Source organism: Wolffia australiana, chromosome 5 (assembly GCF_029677425.1).
Source record: "Wolffia australiana isolate 7733 chromosome 5, ASM2967742v1".
NCBI lineage: Eukaryota > Viridiplantae > Streptophyta > Magnoliopsida > Alismatales > Araceae > Wolffia > Wolffia australiana.
Genome location: NC_135839.1, coordinates 14667404 through 14683222, shown reverse-complemented (window position 1 = coordinate 14683222; position 15819 = coordinate 14667404). Strand labels below are relative to the sequence as shown.

General features: G+C 43.7%; 3 protein-coding genes across 11 annotated transcripts; 2 read left to right on the top strand and 1 right to left on the bottom strand.

The window, feature by feature from the left end:
• The first annotated feature begins 6583 nt into the window (after positions 1 to 6583).
• LOC144703355 (G-box-binding factor 3-like) lies at positions 6584 to 10145 on the top strand. The gene is made up of 13 exons (XM_078575522.1): positions 6584 to 6740; positions 6840 to 6896; positions 7707 to 7819; positions 7919 to 7963; positions 8030 to 8131; positions 8252 to 8332; positions 8480 to 8637; positions 8712 to 8760; positions 8838 to 8874; positions 9020 to 9171; positions 9244 to 9321; positions 9411 to 9536; positions 9637 to 10145. The coding sequence occupies exons 3-13, from the start codon at positions 7757 to 7759 to the stop codon at positions 9874 to 9876; spliced, it is 1131 nt and encodes a 376-aa protein (XP_078431648.1). The 5' UTR covers positions 6584 to 6740; positions 6840 to 6896; positions 7707 to 7756; the 3' UTR covers positions 9877 to 10145.
• Positions 10146 to 10208: 63 nt separating this feature from the next.
• Positions 10209 to 11980, top strand: LOC144703356 (Galactose mutarotase-like superfamily protein). 6 transcript variants are annotated; one of them, XM_078575526.1, is made up of 8 exons: positions 10209 to 10356; positions 10443 to 10512; positions 10571 to 10627; positions 10723 to 10886; positions 10972 to 11106; positions 11284 to 11386; positions 11530 to 11629; positions 11712 to 11980. In XM_078575526.1, the coding sequence occupies exons 1-8, from the start codon at positions 10340 to 10342 to the stop codon at positions 11933 to 11935; spliced, it is 870 nt and encodes a 289-aa protein (XP_078431652.1). In that variant the 5' UTR covers positions 10209 to 10339; the 3' UTR covers positions 11936 to 11980. The 6 variants fall into 6 exon arrangements, with proteins under 6 accessions (XP_078431652.1, XP_078431653.1, XP_078431654.1 ...); XM_078575527.1 differs by having other exon boundaries at positions 10438 to 10512; positions 10582 to 10627; XM_078575528.1 differs by having other exon boundaries at positions 10219 to 10356; positions 10582 to 10627.
• On the bottom strand, positions 11945 to 14555 carry LOC144703354 (hAT transposon superfamily). 4 transcript variants are annotated; one of them, XM_078575518.1, is made up of 5 exons: positions 14370 to 14542; positions 14178 to 14302; positions 13052 to 14090; positions 12478 to 12938; positions 11945 to 12389 (listed from the first exon to the last, which is right to left on the bottom strand). In XM_078575518.1, coding segments are annotated over exons 2-5 (1887 nt in total). In that variant the 5' UTR covers positions 14179 to 14302; positions 14370 to 14542; the 3' UTR covers positions 11945 to 12003. The 4 variants fall into 4 exon arrangements, with proteins under 4 accessions (XP_078431644.1, XP_078431647.1, XP_078431645.1 ...); XM_078575521.1 differs by having other exon boundaries at positions 12478 to 12967; positions 13057 to 14090; positions 14178 to 14543; XM_078575519.1 differs by having other exon boundaries at positions 13052 to 14540.
• Positions 14556 to 15819: the final 1264 nt, after the last annotated feature.

Here is a 15819-nt window from a genome sequence, read left to right as displayed (position 1 = left end):
CAGAACATTTCTTTGGGCAGGTTTTCCACATATTTGAAGAGAATAAAAACTTATCTTCCTCCTCATTTATATTGTTCATTTGATTTTTATGAGATGAAAATACGTTTTAAAAAATATTTATTGAGTTTCCTGAAGTTTATAACATGCATATTATTGTGAGATTAATCTTAAGTGAAAATAAATAGTGCCAACAATATTTAAAGATGATAAAAAAGAAGGCTATTTTTATGTTTCATGAATACAAAGAATGAAATACAAGTTGAAGAGAAATAAGAGAAGAATGACGAAAGCATGAAGAATAGTTACAAGTTGTTTGAAGTAAATTAAATTACACAAAGTAATGTCTTTGAATACAAATTTGAGCTAGCTTTATAGTTGTATCATAAAAAAAAAAATAGAGAGGATCTTGAAAGACATTGAGTAGTTTGAGAAAGTACATAAGGGATTTAGCTTAATGATTTTTTATCATAATAAGATAAATAGTTTGATTGATTTGAGAGTGCAGGATGAACTAGAACTTTAGTTTTAGAATTTGGGTTTACATTTATACGGTGATTTTACGGTTACATTTGGAGAATGATTGACTTGATTGAAAGATGCATAATTTGAATATTGGTATGTAACTTATGATCAATATATTAGAGACATACATTGAGGGGTAGGGGAGATAAATGGAAGATAGAGAGGAAGGATGAAAAGAGAGGGGGAGAGAGAGAGAGAGAGATGTTAGGTTTTATGGCCACGATCAACATGCAAATTTAATGATTCACAAAGCAGAAGACATAGCATAAATCTAAAAGACCTTTAAAACTTAATTATTTGATTATCATGGCACAGCGGAAACCAACAATTTATCAATTCCTTAAGTGAGACTTGTTGTGATACTTAGGTTTGCAGTCTTTTAACACAGGCAAATGATTATAGGCAGATAAAATCAGTTCCATCTATGATATCCGTTATTAATCTACCATCTTCCCAATCATATCAAGAGGGGAAGGGGGCCTTTGGAAGGAAGACGGATTGGCAATTGAAGAATTGTGGTCTTGTTAAAATTAGTCAAGGATCTCTCCTATTTGTACTTTTAAAACATTTTTATCCGTATTCTAAAATTTTAAGTACATATTTTAATGCCAAAAAGGTAACTTGTTTGTTACCCTTTACACCCAATCGCCAAGTAATCTTTAAAACCTAACCTTATTAATTATTGATATCAACATACATATATATATATGAATTGATCAAGGATTGCTTTAACCCAGTTCATAGTTCAAGTTTCCAACTAATGGGCTAACAAGCTACACCTTGTGCTTTATAAGATACAAATGCATATATTAATCATTAAACAAAACCCTACTATCACAGATTACCATGGACTTCTAGATCCTCATCAACTTGGCACTTATAGGATAGCCTAATGTAAGGGCAAACGTCAAACCCTAATTGATCATCCTAGTTAGTACTAATATGTTAGTAAATCATCAAATAACTACCTTGGCCAAGTACCTCATTTAATTATCTTTCCTACGTTGTCTCCTCTTATGACAAGGGTGAAGAAACTCATCTTTACCGCCTAATCATCTTCGTGAACTTTTTACTAAATCCTAACTGAGACGTTTTCTTTATGATTTTATGAATAACAACCTGTAATTCATAGTTAAAACATAAAAAACCTTTGTTGAATAAAAAATTGGTATTAATTATGTCGTTAAATTTTTCCATACGAGCATAAGGTGAGAAAGGTCGAATTGATCGGGAGAAAGTATTAAATACGTAAAATTTAACTTTAATTTATAAATTTTTAATTTGATATTTATTTCATAATTTTATAAAATCAAACTAGTGAAAACTAATTAAAATAATTCTAAGAAGGTCACAGAATATTAATTATAATTAACCTAATTTATTCAAAAGTTATAGAATAATTTTGGGAAGTTTATAAGTGGAACTACTTAAAATTATAAGTAAAATACAAATAGCCATCACTTTGGCAGCAACAACACGTGATGGTTGATAGAGTTGGCACGAGTGGAGTAGATCATAAAATTGAAATATCACCTGTGATTGCAAAGGAGATGGTGGTAGATATGTGGAAGCAAGCAACAAAGAGGGGAGAACTGATGTGGATATGCTATCTCTGGTGGCTACACATATGAGGTGGATACGCACTAGTGAGTAACAAAATTTGGTGGAGGCGTGCAGGATGATAAAAACCTAAGCTATCATCGCTGATTACTTAAGAAAGAGGTTGAAGACATGATCCAAATAAGACGAATATGACAGTAATCACGTCATCACATGCCCAATGGGATGAGTGGTACCTTTTCTTCCCATGTCTTGATCTGAATGCCAATCATTCCAAATTTTATTCTTTGAATACTAGAATGGACCAAACAAGATTTGAATGGCAAATTATTATGTTATTTCTAATTATGAACAAAATCCAAGGGTGCCTTTTTTAAGAATGGGGGTCGTATTTATAGATCTGAGATTGTTTATGGATATAAGAGGTAAAGGTTTCACTACCCTTAAAATCCTAGCATGAATCTCATTCTGCAGAATTAGACATCACCATTTGAATTTTGAACAATACGAGCCATACTATTTTCTCTCGCCTCCGATCCGCTCATCAAATTGCCAATGTGGTAAGAAATTATAAGAGGATGTGGAAAATAAAATAAATAAATTAAAAATTTTTAAATAAATTCCAAATTACATTTTATGAAATATAACATTATTTTCTTTGTGAAATTTGCATTGGGATTTCATTAAAATACCAAAAAGTCTATAAAAAATTCCAAATATCATTCTAAAAATGTAACAAAGTCTTAAATATATTTAAATAAATCCAAATAAATATTTTCTGAATTAAAAATTAATTTACTTATAAATTTAATATACAAAAGATAATCTTAAAATATCATAAATCAAATAAAAAACGTAAATTGAATGTAAAATCAAAGTAAATCATTTTAAGCTTTAATAGGATGAATTTATTATAATGTTAATGAAATAAGCACACAAATAGAAGAAACTAATTCTAAAAACAACATGATGTTTATGAATAGATGGTGATATATCCATAAGACATATCTGGTGTCTTAGGTCTAAAGATCATTTGCACAATCCTGACATGAATCAACCTCTTTGACAATTTGGTGTAAAACAATTCATTGATTTATACGGATCGATTCAATGAACTATTTCATGTATAGCACATAATATATGTCATCAATGTCTATATGCTAATGGGTTTGGGATCAACTTTATTCATCACATGGGTGAATCTACATTTAAATATTCAGATGTCCTTCAAGAGTATCATTTGAAAAAGGAATATTTAGAACACGTGTTAAAATACCAAGTTATTAGTTTTATGATATCATTTTAATTCACTTAGTCACTACATTTATTGGTTGACTCCATTCCAATAAATATATACTTAATTATCGAACATTGAACACAATATGATATGTGTGATATGCTTTTTGGCTACATATATTTCTATCAAAACATATATTTAGAGTGGAGAGAAAAAGAGAGACGAGCAGAGAGAGGGACAGGGAGAGAGAGGAAGAAAGAGAGATAGAGGGAGACAAGGAGAAAGAGGGACAGGGAGAGAGAGGAAGCAAGAGATATAGAGAGGGAGATATATAGAGAGAGGATCAGGGAGAGAGAGGTAGAAAGAGAGATAGACAGAGAGAGAGGGACAGGGAGAGAGAGGTAGAAAGAGAGATAGACAGAGTGAGAGGGACAGGGGAAGAAAGACAGAGAGAGGGAGAAAGAGAGAGAAGTACAAAGAGAGATAGATAGAGAGAGGGAAAGAGATGGAGAGCTAGAGAGAAAGAGGTAGAAAGAGTGATAGACAGAGCGGGAAATAGGAGAGCTAGAGAGAAAGAGAGAGGGAAAGAGATGTAGAGCAAGAGAGAGAGGTAGAAAGAGTGATAGAAAGAGAGAGGGAAGTAGATGTAGAGCAAGAGAGAGAAGTAGAAAGAGTGATAGACAGAGAGAGGGAAGTAGATGTAGAGCTAGAGAGAGAGGGAGATAGAAAGAGAGATAGATAAGGAGAGGTAGAAAGAGAGATAGATAGAGAGAGGGAAAGAGATGGAGAGCTAGAGAGAGAGGTAGAAAGAGTGATAGACAGAGAGAGGGAAAGAGATGGAGAGCTAGAGAGAGAGAGGTAGAAAGAGAGATAGTTAGAGAGAGGGAAAGAGATGGAGAGCTAGAGAGAGAGAGAGGTAGAAAGAGAGATAGTTAGAGAGAGGGAAAGAGATGGAGAGCTAGAGAGAGAGGTAGAAAGAGAGATAGATAGAGAGAGGGAAAGAGATGGAGAGCTAGAGAGAGGTAGAAAGAGTGATAGACAGAGAGAGGGAAAGAGATGAAGATCTAGAGAGAGAGAGAGGTAGAAAGAGTGATAGACAGAGAGAGGGAAAGAGATGGAGAGATAGAGAGAGGGAGGTAGAAAGAGTGATAGACAGAGAGAGGGAAATAGATGTGGAGCTAGAGAGATAGATGTGGAGCTAGAGAGATAGAGGTAGAAAGAGAGATAGGCAGATAGAGGGGAATAGATGTAGAGCTAGAGAGAGAGAGGAAGAAAGAGAGACAGAGAGAGGGAAATAGATGGAGAGCTAGAGAGAGAGGTAGAAAGAGAGATAGATTAAGAGGGAGAAAGAGATGGAGAGCCAGAGCGAGAGAAAGAGAGAGAATAAGAGAGAAAGAGAGAGATAGAGGTAAAAGAGCTACAGACAGAGAAAGGGAAAGAGATGGAGAGCCAGAGCCAGAGAAAAAGAGAGAAAGCGAGAGAAAGAGAGCAAGATAGCGGTATAAAGCGCGATAGACAGAGAGAGGGAAAGAGATGGAGAGCTAAAGCGAGAGAGAGAGATAGCCGTAGAAACAGCGATATACAGAGAGAGGGAATGAGATGGAGAGCTAGAGAGAGAGAGAGAGAGAGAGAGAGAGAGAGAGAGAGATAGAAAGAGCGATGTACAGAGAGGGAATGAGATGGAGAGCTAGAGATAGAGAGAGAGAGAGGTAGAAAGAGCGATATACAGAGAGCGGGAATGAGATGGAGAGCTAGAGAGAGAGAGAGGTAGAAAGAGCGATATACAGAGAGCGGGAATGAGATGGAGAGCTAGAGAGTAGGCTTCGGGGATTCGGACAGATCGTTCGAATGTTCGATCGGATCGGGCATTCGAACGATCGAAACTTTCGATCGAACACGAACAAAGGGTCTGTTCGATCAAAAGATTCGAACAAATCGTCCGAATCGGCTTCTGTTCGTTCGAATCTGTTGATCAAGATTCGAACGATCCGATCCAATCCGATCCCCCATGCCTACTAGTGAGAGGGAAAGAGATGGAGAGCTAGAGAGAGAGAGAGAGAGAGATAGGGATGGAGAAATAGAGAGCGAGAGAGATAGGGAGAGGGAGATGGATGGATAGAGAGAGAGAGAGAGGGATGGAGAAATAGAGAGCGAGAGAGATAGGGAGAGGGAGATGGATGGATAGAGAGAGAGAGAGAGAGGGAGAGAGAGAGAGCGAGAGAGAGAGAGAGAGGGAGAGGGAGGGAGAGAGAGAGAGAGAGAGAGAGAGAGAGAGGGATGGAGAAATAGAGAGCGAGAGAGATAGGGAGAGGGAGATGGATGGATAGAGAGAGAGAGAGAGAGAGAGAGAGAGAGAGAGGGATGGAGAAATAGAGAGCGAGAGAGATAGGGAGAGGGAGATGGATGGATAGAGAGAGAGAGAGAGAGAGAGAGAGAGAGAGAGAGAGAGAGAGAGAGAGAGAGAGAGAGAGAGAGAGAGAGAGAGAGAGAGAGAGAGAGAGAGAGAGAGAGAGAGAGAGAGGGTGAGAGGTAGAGAGAGAAAAAGATCCAGAGAGAGTTCGCGGTTGTTGATTTGAGGGTCAACCCAGGGCAAAGTCGCTGACAGATGGATCAATCCACTAGCAGACAACGGAGACGCGTATTTTAATGCAAAAAAAAAGGCATGCATCACATTTTTGCAGAAACACAATATTATCGCCCAAAAAAAAAAAAATCCACCGCTCGCAGCCCTGGCATCCACGTCGTCATCCGGTGGGCCGCGTCCACGGCAACATGTCGGCCACATCCGACCGTCCATTAGGCCGCCATCGGACGTCCCATCCACGTGTGACGTCCTTCTCGTGCCGTCTGACACGCCAGCTTTAACTTAAAAGCCGTCGCACATGTCTCCCCATCCGGCCGTTGCGATCTCGACACGTCATCTCCGCGTGGCGACTTATCGACGCGACTAATTATTAATTATATTTTTTGACCGCGGGGCAGAATTTCCAGGAATTATTTTAATCGGTGGTCCTCCACGCGGCAGATCATTTATAGAGTGCCAGCTGTCGAGGGCTCAGCGGTTGACACGTAGGCGGGATCCGGCGTCTGATTGCATGAACGGGGGGGGGATGAGGCCACGTGACCGAGTCGGGGGGGGACTCGGGCGAGTTGAGTCGGGTGGACGCGAAAGCGGAGTCCAATCGGATTGATGACGCGTGAGGCCTGGTAGATGGACACGTGTACGGTGGAGGTGACGGGGATTAAAGGGCGGAGGCCAACTCAGGCGCCCATCCTTGTCTGCAATATCCTAGAGAGAGAGAGGGGCCCTTCTGTCGTAGAGCGGAGACACGTTTCGCGTGACGTGGACCTCGGCTTGGAGCTCGCGGCGGGGTCGTTCTGCGCCTTCTCCCTGCGCCGCCTCTGGCTTGCTTCTTCCGAGGTCGGGAAACTCGCGTTGGCTGTGATTGGAAGGGGTTTTGGAAGTTGCTTCTTCGAATGCTCATGTCTTGTTCTTCGGTTTTTTTTTTTTTTTGCGCAGAGTTGGATTTCGTTTGGAGCGGAGATTTGGGGTCTCCTCCTGACTTCCTGAATTCAGGTGCTTATACCCGAATTTGATTTTTTTGGTAATGGTGCTTGCCTTGGAATTAATTGTGTTTGCGCGGGTTTGTGAGGTATTGGAATTGAAAAGTGAGTTTCTGAGTTGGATCCTGCGCCTGTTCTTAGCCGGGTTGTGTCTCTGTTTTTGTTCTTTCTTCTGAGGATTGAAAAGTTTGCTTTTTTTTAGCCCGTTCTTAATGCTGGAGAGGGAAAGGAGATTGGGGGATTTTTGATTTAATTTATGGTAGAAAATTTAAGACGGGCGAAGGACAAGAAATTAGGCGGGGTTACAGAAAACTGATTATTTTTCTACTGGATATCTAGCGGGAAATCGGGGAACTCTGTTAGCTACCACACGGAATTAGAAAATCTCGCTTCTATGCATTCGTTGTACGTTTTCTTTACTGTGCCTACCGTCTTTTTTGTTTTTTTTTTTCATAGTAAATTCGGAGGATTTTACTCGGCCAATCCCACTTTCGAAACCTTTGATATTTGAAAAGGTTTCCCGTCGGAGGCACCAACGAGCGGTCTTCACTTTTCTCTTGGCCTTACTCATATGGTGGTTCTGGAAATTTACTGATTCGCCCTCGACCAAGAACAAAGATTCGAACTTGCTCTCTTTCCTTCCCTTTCCGATTATGAGACAGTCGTGCACTGATAATCTCTAAAATTTTGTGCCTTATCTTTTAGCTATTACATTATTTGTTTGGTACTTTGGCTCTAACTTAGTAGTATCGCATAGTTTCTCGCATGATAATTAGTAACTGATGGGAGGCGCTAAGAATTAGCTTACTGATCATTGCTGTAGGGGTCGCGGTGGAAAATTAAGCCGCCTCTTAGTCTTTTCCCACTCTAACGATGGGAGGCGCTGAAGGTGCAACGACATCTTCCAAGGCTGAGAAGGCGTCTTCTGCTGTGCAGGTATTTTGTTCTTTGTAGAATCTATGAACAATGTTTGATTTCTTTACCAGTAGTTTCTCCTATAATAAGAATTTTGGTTTAATATAATTATTTTACCAGGAACAGAGTGGTGTCCAACAATTTCCTGATTGGGCTGCCATGCAGGTCTAAATTCCTCGAATCTGTTTCGACCATGTGATGATCGTCGTCTAAAATATATTTTATTTTCAGGCTTACTATGGTCCTGGAATCGCCATGCCACCCCATTACTTTGGCACCACGACGGTGGCATCTGGCCATGCACCTCATCATCCATACATGTGGAGCCCACAGGTAGTGAATCCCTTTAAAACCTCTTTTACAAAAAAAAATCATTTTTAACAGCCAGCGATGTATATTATGTACTCTTGAGTTCATTTTCTTCGTCTTTTCTTCGTGATCTGTCTTTAACAGCCAATGATGCCGCCATTTGGGACGCCTTACCCTGCAATCTATCCCCATGGCGGAGTTTATCCTCATCCTTCTTCCCCTCTTGTAAGTTTATTTTAATTGATTATTCTAAAATTTACCTAGTTTAAGTTTGCCTCCCTTTATCGTCTTTATTTTTTATTAATTATCGTAACAAAAGATCTCTTCCAGTAGTACCCGGTTCCTTCTTGATTGCAAAGCTTTTTTATGCAGACTGCGCCAACCCAAGAAAAGGCGACTAAGACGACAAACAATAATAAAGATAATGTCCAGACGAAGAAACTGAAGGGTCCTGATGGCCTTGCTGTCTCAGCATCTAACGGCAGAGACAAGAACGAACTAGGGGGCGCGTCACATACAAGATCACAGAGGTTTGTTTTCCTTCGTGTAAATTGTCTATCTTTAAATTTAGTTTCTAATGCTCTCTCTTCATTTGATGTTGCAGCACCGACGATGGGACAGACGGCTCGAGTGATGGAAGCGACGGAAATAATGTTAGTAAGCACAGTTGTTTAATTTAGCTGTGTTTTTTAATGTCAACTGACAGCAATCCTCTCGTTTGGAGAAGCAGTCCCGTAGGAAGTTGTTCTTGGAGGACTCGGCCGCAGGTACATCAACACGCCACCTTAACTTGACCACTTTTGTTATTTTAAGAAAATAAAGTTGGTGTTTTATTTTTGGTCGGAGAAAAATGAACGTTGAGCTGTTTGCTAAATTTATTTTTCCTTGTTAATGAACGTTGAGCTGTTTCAGTGAACGCGGCGGGCGTCACAACAACAGCTATCAGGGCCTTGCCAGCGCCAGTATCGGCCAGTGCAAAGGTAAAGATGGCAGGGCCGGTCGCACTATCCAACAACGCGGTGCCGCCTGGCCTCAATGGCATGCATTCTGAACTCTGGGTGCAAGTGCGTAACTTTTTTTAATTTCCAAATTGCCCAATTTTCCATTTACTAATACTATTAATTTAATTATCGTAGGATGAGAGGGAGCTGAAGCGGGAGAGGAGGAAGCAATCTAACAGAGAGTCCGCAAGGAGGTCTAGGCTAAGGAAGCAGGTTCGCATTGAGAAAACAACTTTTTGGTTCCTCTTCTTTTTGTTTTTTGGTATTTTCTTCTTTTAATCTGATTTTCTTCCTTCCTCAAGGCTGAAACCGAAGAATTGGCCGAAAAAGTTGAAGCTCTAAAGGCCGAAAACCTCGCACTCCGAACTGAAATCAGCCGCCTTTCAGAGAACTCAGCCAAGCTGAGGCAGGAAAATGCCGTCCTCCTTGTGAGTTTACTTGATCTGTCTTTCTTTCTTCAGGGTTCAGGGTTTTGGGTTTAGGGTTTATCTCTCCTCAACCCTGCGGCTTTCTTTCTCCTCTCTGTAGGACAAGCTAAGCCACACGCAAGCAGGGCAGAAGCTGGACTCTGGGCCTGCAAAGGGCCAGCCAGAAGCGCCTGGGTCGCCTCAGGGTGAAACGGAGAACCTGATCACGAAGATAAATGACGCGAACTCTGCTTGCAGAGAAAAAGAGCAGCCGGCACGAGAGACACGAGAAAGTGGGGGAAAACTTCAGCAGCTTCTCGACTCGGCGGAGCCCCAAGCGGAGGCGGCCATCGCCGGCTGACCGAATTGCCCACCACCTCTACTGGCAAGTCTGAGGACCGCCCCACTAACAGCTGCCCCCGGATAAGGCGTTGACCCGGAGAAGAAAAATTTTAAGTTAACTCAGAGGGGCCTCCCCCGTTGCCAAATATTAGTGAGTGGGAGGCGCTCGTTGACTCTTACAAGTTGACTTTCTCTTCTACCCTCTTCCTCCTGAGCTTGATGATAGTCGAAACTAGGCTTTTGTAACAAAGTCTTAACTTAATTCGAGCATATGGATTGCATTTTTAATTGGGTGTGGTTGGGGGTTGGGATTTGGCTCACGGGACCCAGGAGCAGCGGTCACAAGAAAGTTTTTCTAAAGGGTCAGGATTGTAGTTTAAAAGAAGAAGACGAAGTTGGAGAGTTGTGAATCATGGATATCACAGGGATTGAGGAGACTAAGTACTGGGAGGGGATTGGGCAAGTGGTGCTCCGAGCTCCCAATGGGGCTTCTGCCCGGGTTAGAACTTGGTCTAAGAACCCCATTAATAATTCCAGGGAACCTCTGCGTTTTCTGACTTGATTCTTACGAGTGACTCAGATCAGTTCGCATGGAGGGCAGGTCATTTCCTGGACCAACAGCCGAGAGGAGGAGCTTCTGTTCACGAGCAGTAAGGTCAGTGACAAAATCATCTTCATCATCTTTTTCTTCTTTGACTTATGATCAAGTCCAGGCAATCTTTAGGCCACCAGAGGCCATTCGGGGAGGGATACCTCTGTGCTTTCCGCAGGTACTTGAACGGGGGATCAGTAGAAGTAGGAAATGATTGTTTCTTATTTTTATTTTTTTCAAGTTGGGCTGCGTTCTTTCTATCTTTTTTCCCAGTTTGGAAATTGCGGGTCACTTGAAAGGCATGGATTTGCAAGAAACAGAAGATGGGTTGTCGAGCGTGACCCTCCCCCACTCCGCGGCGGGGAACCCAAAAACCGCGCCTCTGTTGACTTGCTTCTAAGGCCCTCTGAGGAGGACTTGAAGTGGTGGCCGCACTGGTAACTGCGCAAAGAAAAAGAGAAAATTTTGGAGTTGAATCAGAGAGGTATTAACCTGAATTCATGGGATAATCTTATTTTTCAGGTTTGAATTTCGGCTCAGAGTGTCTCTAAGGGATAATGGGGACCTCTCCATGGTTTCCAGGATTCGGAACGTTGATGGGAAGAAATTTACCTTTTCTTTTGCTTACCACACTTATCTCCCGGTTTCGGACATCAGGTGAGGAAACCTTTCACTGTTGAGAGATTATCAACGAGAAATGCTTTGTGGTTTTAATGCGGAAATAAATGCTTTATGGTTCTACTCTTTCCCTCCTGGGTAAATACTTTGAATTTCCAACGCCCAAAGTTACCGGTCTATGATTACCTTCTTAAGATATGCGCTTTCTGAACGCAGTGAGGTCAGAATCGAAGGTCTGGAGACCCTTCATTATCTGGACAACCTACGCAACCGAGAGAGATTTACGGAACAAGAAGACGCCGTCACCTTTGAATCGGAGGTACTGACCCATGTTTGTGATTTCCGACGCGAAAAGAAGCCAAGAAATATCTGGAAAGAGCAACTTCTGCATTTAAATCTAAAACCATGTTCTGCAAACATAAATCGGAATTAAAAGACTAACCCATCACTCGACACGAACAGGTCGACCGGGTGTATCTCGAGTCCCCCGACGTTCTGGCCGTGCTTGACCACGGAAAGAAGAAAACGTTCATCATTAAAAAGGAAGGACTCCCAGACACAGGTATCGAATCCTAATCTAAATTTCGTTACTTGCGAGAGAGAAAACAAAAAGAATCATCTTACCTTCATTGTTCATCTTTTAGTTGTGTGGAATCCCTGGGAGAAGAAGTCCAAACTGATACCAGACTTTGGAGACGAAGAGTACAAGCAGATGGTCTGCGTCGATGGCGCGGCGGTAGATCAGCCGATCACGCTAAGACCCGGAGAGGAATGGACGGGCCGACTGGAGCTCTCCTCCGTTCCGTCCAGCTTAAGCGTAGTTCATCAGCCGAAGAACAACGGCTCCTCTCGAACCATTAGATCATGAAGACGAATATCTAACGAGAAGGGTCGTCATAAAAATACATCAAAATCCATTTTTGGCAGCGCTCGAGCTCACAGATTGAAGGGGAGGAGGTCGTTGGGTCCGATGAAGTTGGAGGTGGACTGCCGGGAGCTGACGAAAATGAAGTGGTCGAGCCACTGGGCCGAGTTTCCCGGCTCGGCGTCTTCGACCCACTCCGAGCCCATGTCTAACTCTTCCAGCACGAGCGGGTCCGAGTCCGGCGGCCGCGCCCTGGACTGGGCCTTGAGATTGTAGTGAACGTAGAGAAGGTCTTCGAAGGTCTCCCGGTCGAGCCTGTTGCGCTTCTCGGGCTGCGCCGGGTGCGAGCCGCAGCAGGCTCGGTCGAGGACGTTGGCGCTGCAGACCTGGCTCAGCACCCGGCTCGCCACCCGTTGCAGCCCCGGCGCCGAGTCCCCGTACTGCTCCCACCACGTCCCTGCCCAAACCCATCCCAAGATTTCATTTTTCGAACTGGGTTTCTTACTTTGAGAACAATTAGCGAAGAACAAGGGAAGAGAGCTCGCCTGGGGAGGCAGTGGAGCGAGTCTCTCTGGCGAGATTGCACCCGAACATGCCCTGCGCCTTCCGAAACTTGAAGATTTGCGAGGTGATGTCCTGCCGGAGATCCGCCGAGGGCAGGAGCTTATCGACCACGGCGTGGAACTCTTCCTTAACGCTGCTCAGCAACGTCGCCGACTCGGGATTGAACTGTAAACTCGGGTTCAAGTACGCCGCCGCCGCGTGCAGCGGCGAGTGAAGCTGCCTCCGCCACCTCTCCTCCACAATCTCCAGAAACACCTCACGCTTCGCCTCTTCCATGATATAACAAGCTCGAATCGCCTCCTTGGCCTTCGCCATGTACTCGTATATCATCCCCGTCGCCGGCTTACTCCCCGAAACCTCCCTCATCACCCTCAGCAGCGGCGCGGCCACCGCCGACGCCTCCTCCGCCGCCCCCCAGAACAGCCCGTCCTCGAGAACCTCCCTGCACCGATAAGAAATAAGATTATCGCTCTTCGGGACGATAAGAAATAAGATTATCCCCTTCTCTTAATCCTACTTATTCGGAACGATAAGAAATAAGATTATCGCTCGCACCTCGCCGAAGGAGAAGACGAGAACTCCTGAGACGCGGCCATCTGCTTCAGCCTCGCCATCTGCTTAACCATGGACTGCAGCGAGAGAAAGCTCGAGACCGACTTGGCGAAGCTGGTTTTGACGATCTCCTCTCCCCCCGTGAACCTCTTCGCCAACTCCATCGCCCAGCGATTATTGTAGATGAATCGAGTCGCGGTCTGCGCCCGCTGGATACATCTCCCGACCCACTCCACCTTCGCGAAGTCCTCCAAGATCGAGCTGAGGCTCCGAGACGCGCAAGAAGACCAGAAGATGGATGGGTGCTTGTGGGAGACGAGGCCGCCGACGGCTAAGTACCCGGCGGCGTCGTCGACGATAATCTGGACGACGTTCTCGGGGCCGACGGAGAGGATGACGGAGTCGAAGAGTTCGGAGACGCGCTTGGAGTTCTTGAAGCTCGGGGAGGCGTCGACGGACTTGTGGAAGAAGGTGCCCGACGGGGAGGAGACGAAGAAGTTGATCCAAGCTCGGGACTTGTTATCAGTGCAGGTATCGGCGATAATGGTGCAACCGGTGGAAGCCCACTCGCACTCGGTCTCTGCGATCTTGGCTTTCACCTCGGATTTGAGCGTCTCCAGCCAGGAGGACTTCAGCGCCGCTGGTGACGGCGCTCTGAAGGCGGCGCCGCCGAGCGCCGCCGCTAGCCGCCGGTAGGAGGCGGAGTTCGCCGCGCGGAAGTCTAGTCTGTTCTCGAAGAAGAACTCGGCGATGGTTCTTCCCACGTCGACGGGCTGATGGGTGGGAGACGATAAGGGGCGATGTCGCTTGGGAAAGGCGGCTTCTTTGCGCTGTTCTTTGGAGAGGACCATAGATCGGACGACGTCGGAGACGTCGTCGGGGACGTGGGCGCAGGGGTTGACGCCTTTGCTGGGCGCTCGGGAGAGGTGGTGCTTCAGACGGCTGATCCCGCCGTTGAGGATTTTGTCGCAGAAGTTGCACCGCACTTTGTTCCCGTCCAGCTTCTCGCAGAACTCCCAGCACGCGTCCTTCTCTCTCACCACTGCCCGGAAAGGAAAATTATCCTTCTTCTCGAAATGGGTTTTCTGCGTTTAAGCGGGGAAACTGAAGGGGAGGAGGAGGGGCTCACTGCTTCGTTTGATCAATGCCGGAATTGAACTTATCGTGGAGGAGTTTAGGCTGGAAAACTTGGAAAACGCGGTCTCCGGATGAAACCCATGATCGGGTCCTCTTTCCTTTCGTTAGCTGAGGAATCTGTCCGTGCCCTTTCAAGTGGCGATCAATGAGAAACCAGAAAAAAAAACGTAAGAACTTCGACTACCTAGAAGTTGCTGGCTTTCGAGTTTCTCCTCGCCGATGGCCCTGGATATCGCGAGATATCGACGTTTTAGGGTTCTTCGCGGGGGTTGATTGTCCGCTTTTTTTAAGTTGTCGGGCCGAAGGAATCACGAGAACTCGCCCATATATCAAATGTCTCGGACGGGTACAAAGTCCGTTAATTGGATACAGGTTTTAAAGTAAACTATTCTTAACGCAAGATGAATATTCCCAAATGAGACGCGGCCCCAAAATTAAACTAAAATGGAAGTCTAGCTATAAGTTTTACAGCTGAAGTCATCAAAATTTGAAGGAAAAATCAGCCCAAGTGTTTAACCAAGTTAAGATTAAGTGTAGTTAGTCCACCAACATCTGTAATATAGTTTGAAATTAACCACATATACAGTATAAGATTAGATGAAGGGATGGCAAGAACATCACAATCTAACCCTAGTCAAATTGTTGCATTTTTTGCAAGGACCTTAAGTACAAGGGACTAACCTTAAACCTTTATATTATGTCAAGATCACTGAAATTTCATGACGCAGCCTTAGTACACAACTTGAATCCACAATCCTTAATCTATTTGAAGCAAATGTCCTTAATCCGCATGACTAGCTTCTCCTACCCTTGAATCCACAAGGGGTGTGCTTGACTCCACAAGCATTGAAGCCCTCTCTAGCAAAGAGATCACTTAGAGGGGAGGAACATAAGTTTTAACCAAAAATGAGATTCAATAATGATCCTTCAAGGGTGCATGGGGGCCTTATATAGGCCTCAACAAGTGCAGCGTCGTCCATAATGACAATATCAATGAAAGGATGACTCAAAATATTGAGAAAACTTCTCTAATAAGCTAAAACATAGGATCGTGAGCTTGAAACACTGATTTTTTTATGGTTGATCAAAAACTCAAATGATCTTATCTATATGATATGAAATAGAATGACTGGCCCTCCTGTACATTTAAACATTATCCCTATTTTTTCCCTTTCTAATATATCAGACCTTGAGAAATTCCATACTTCATCAATGCTTGTTAGGTCACTTGATGGAAATCTAAGATCTAGACGACCTACAAAAGGCAACATTATGTGAATTCCTCAAGAGACAAGGTGTAAACAATAGCTAGAATCAAGGGCTCTGACATGGAGATGAATCAACAAGAAGTAAATACTTGGTGAAACGCCATCAACTTTTCAAACAACCAGATTAGTGTTCAATTCCTAATGTTATGGGGATCAATTTGCACCCAAAACTTAAATTAAAATCAACTAAAATATTTTAGTAATCCCCACTACCCTATATCTTCGCTGATTTACCTTGTAAACATATGGGTGGTAAAAAACGTCAAGCTATCAATTTTAATTTTAATTTATCCAGGATATTTTTCACCTAAAAAAATTATAACCAGCCAAAAACGTGGAATCAACTTGAGTCACCAATACCAAAAA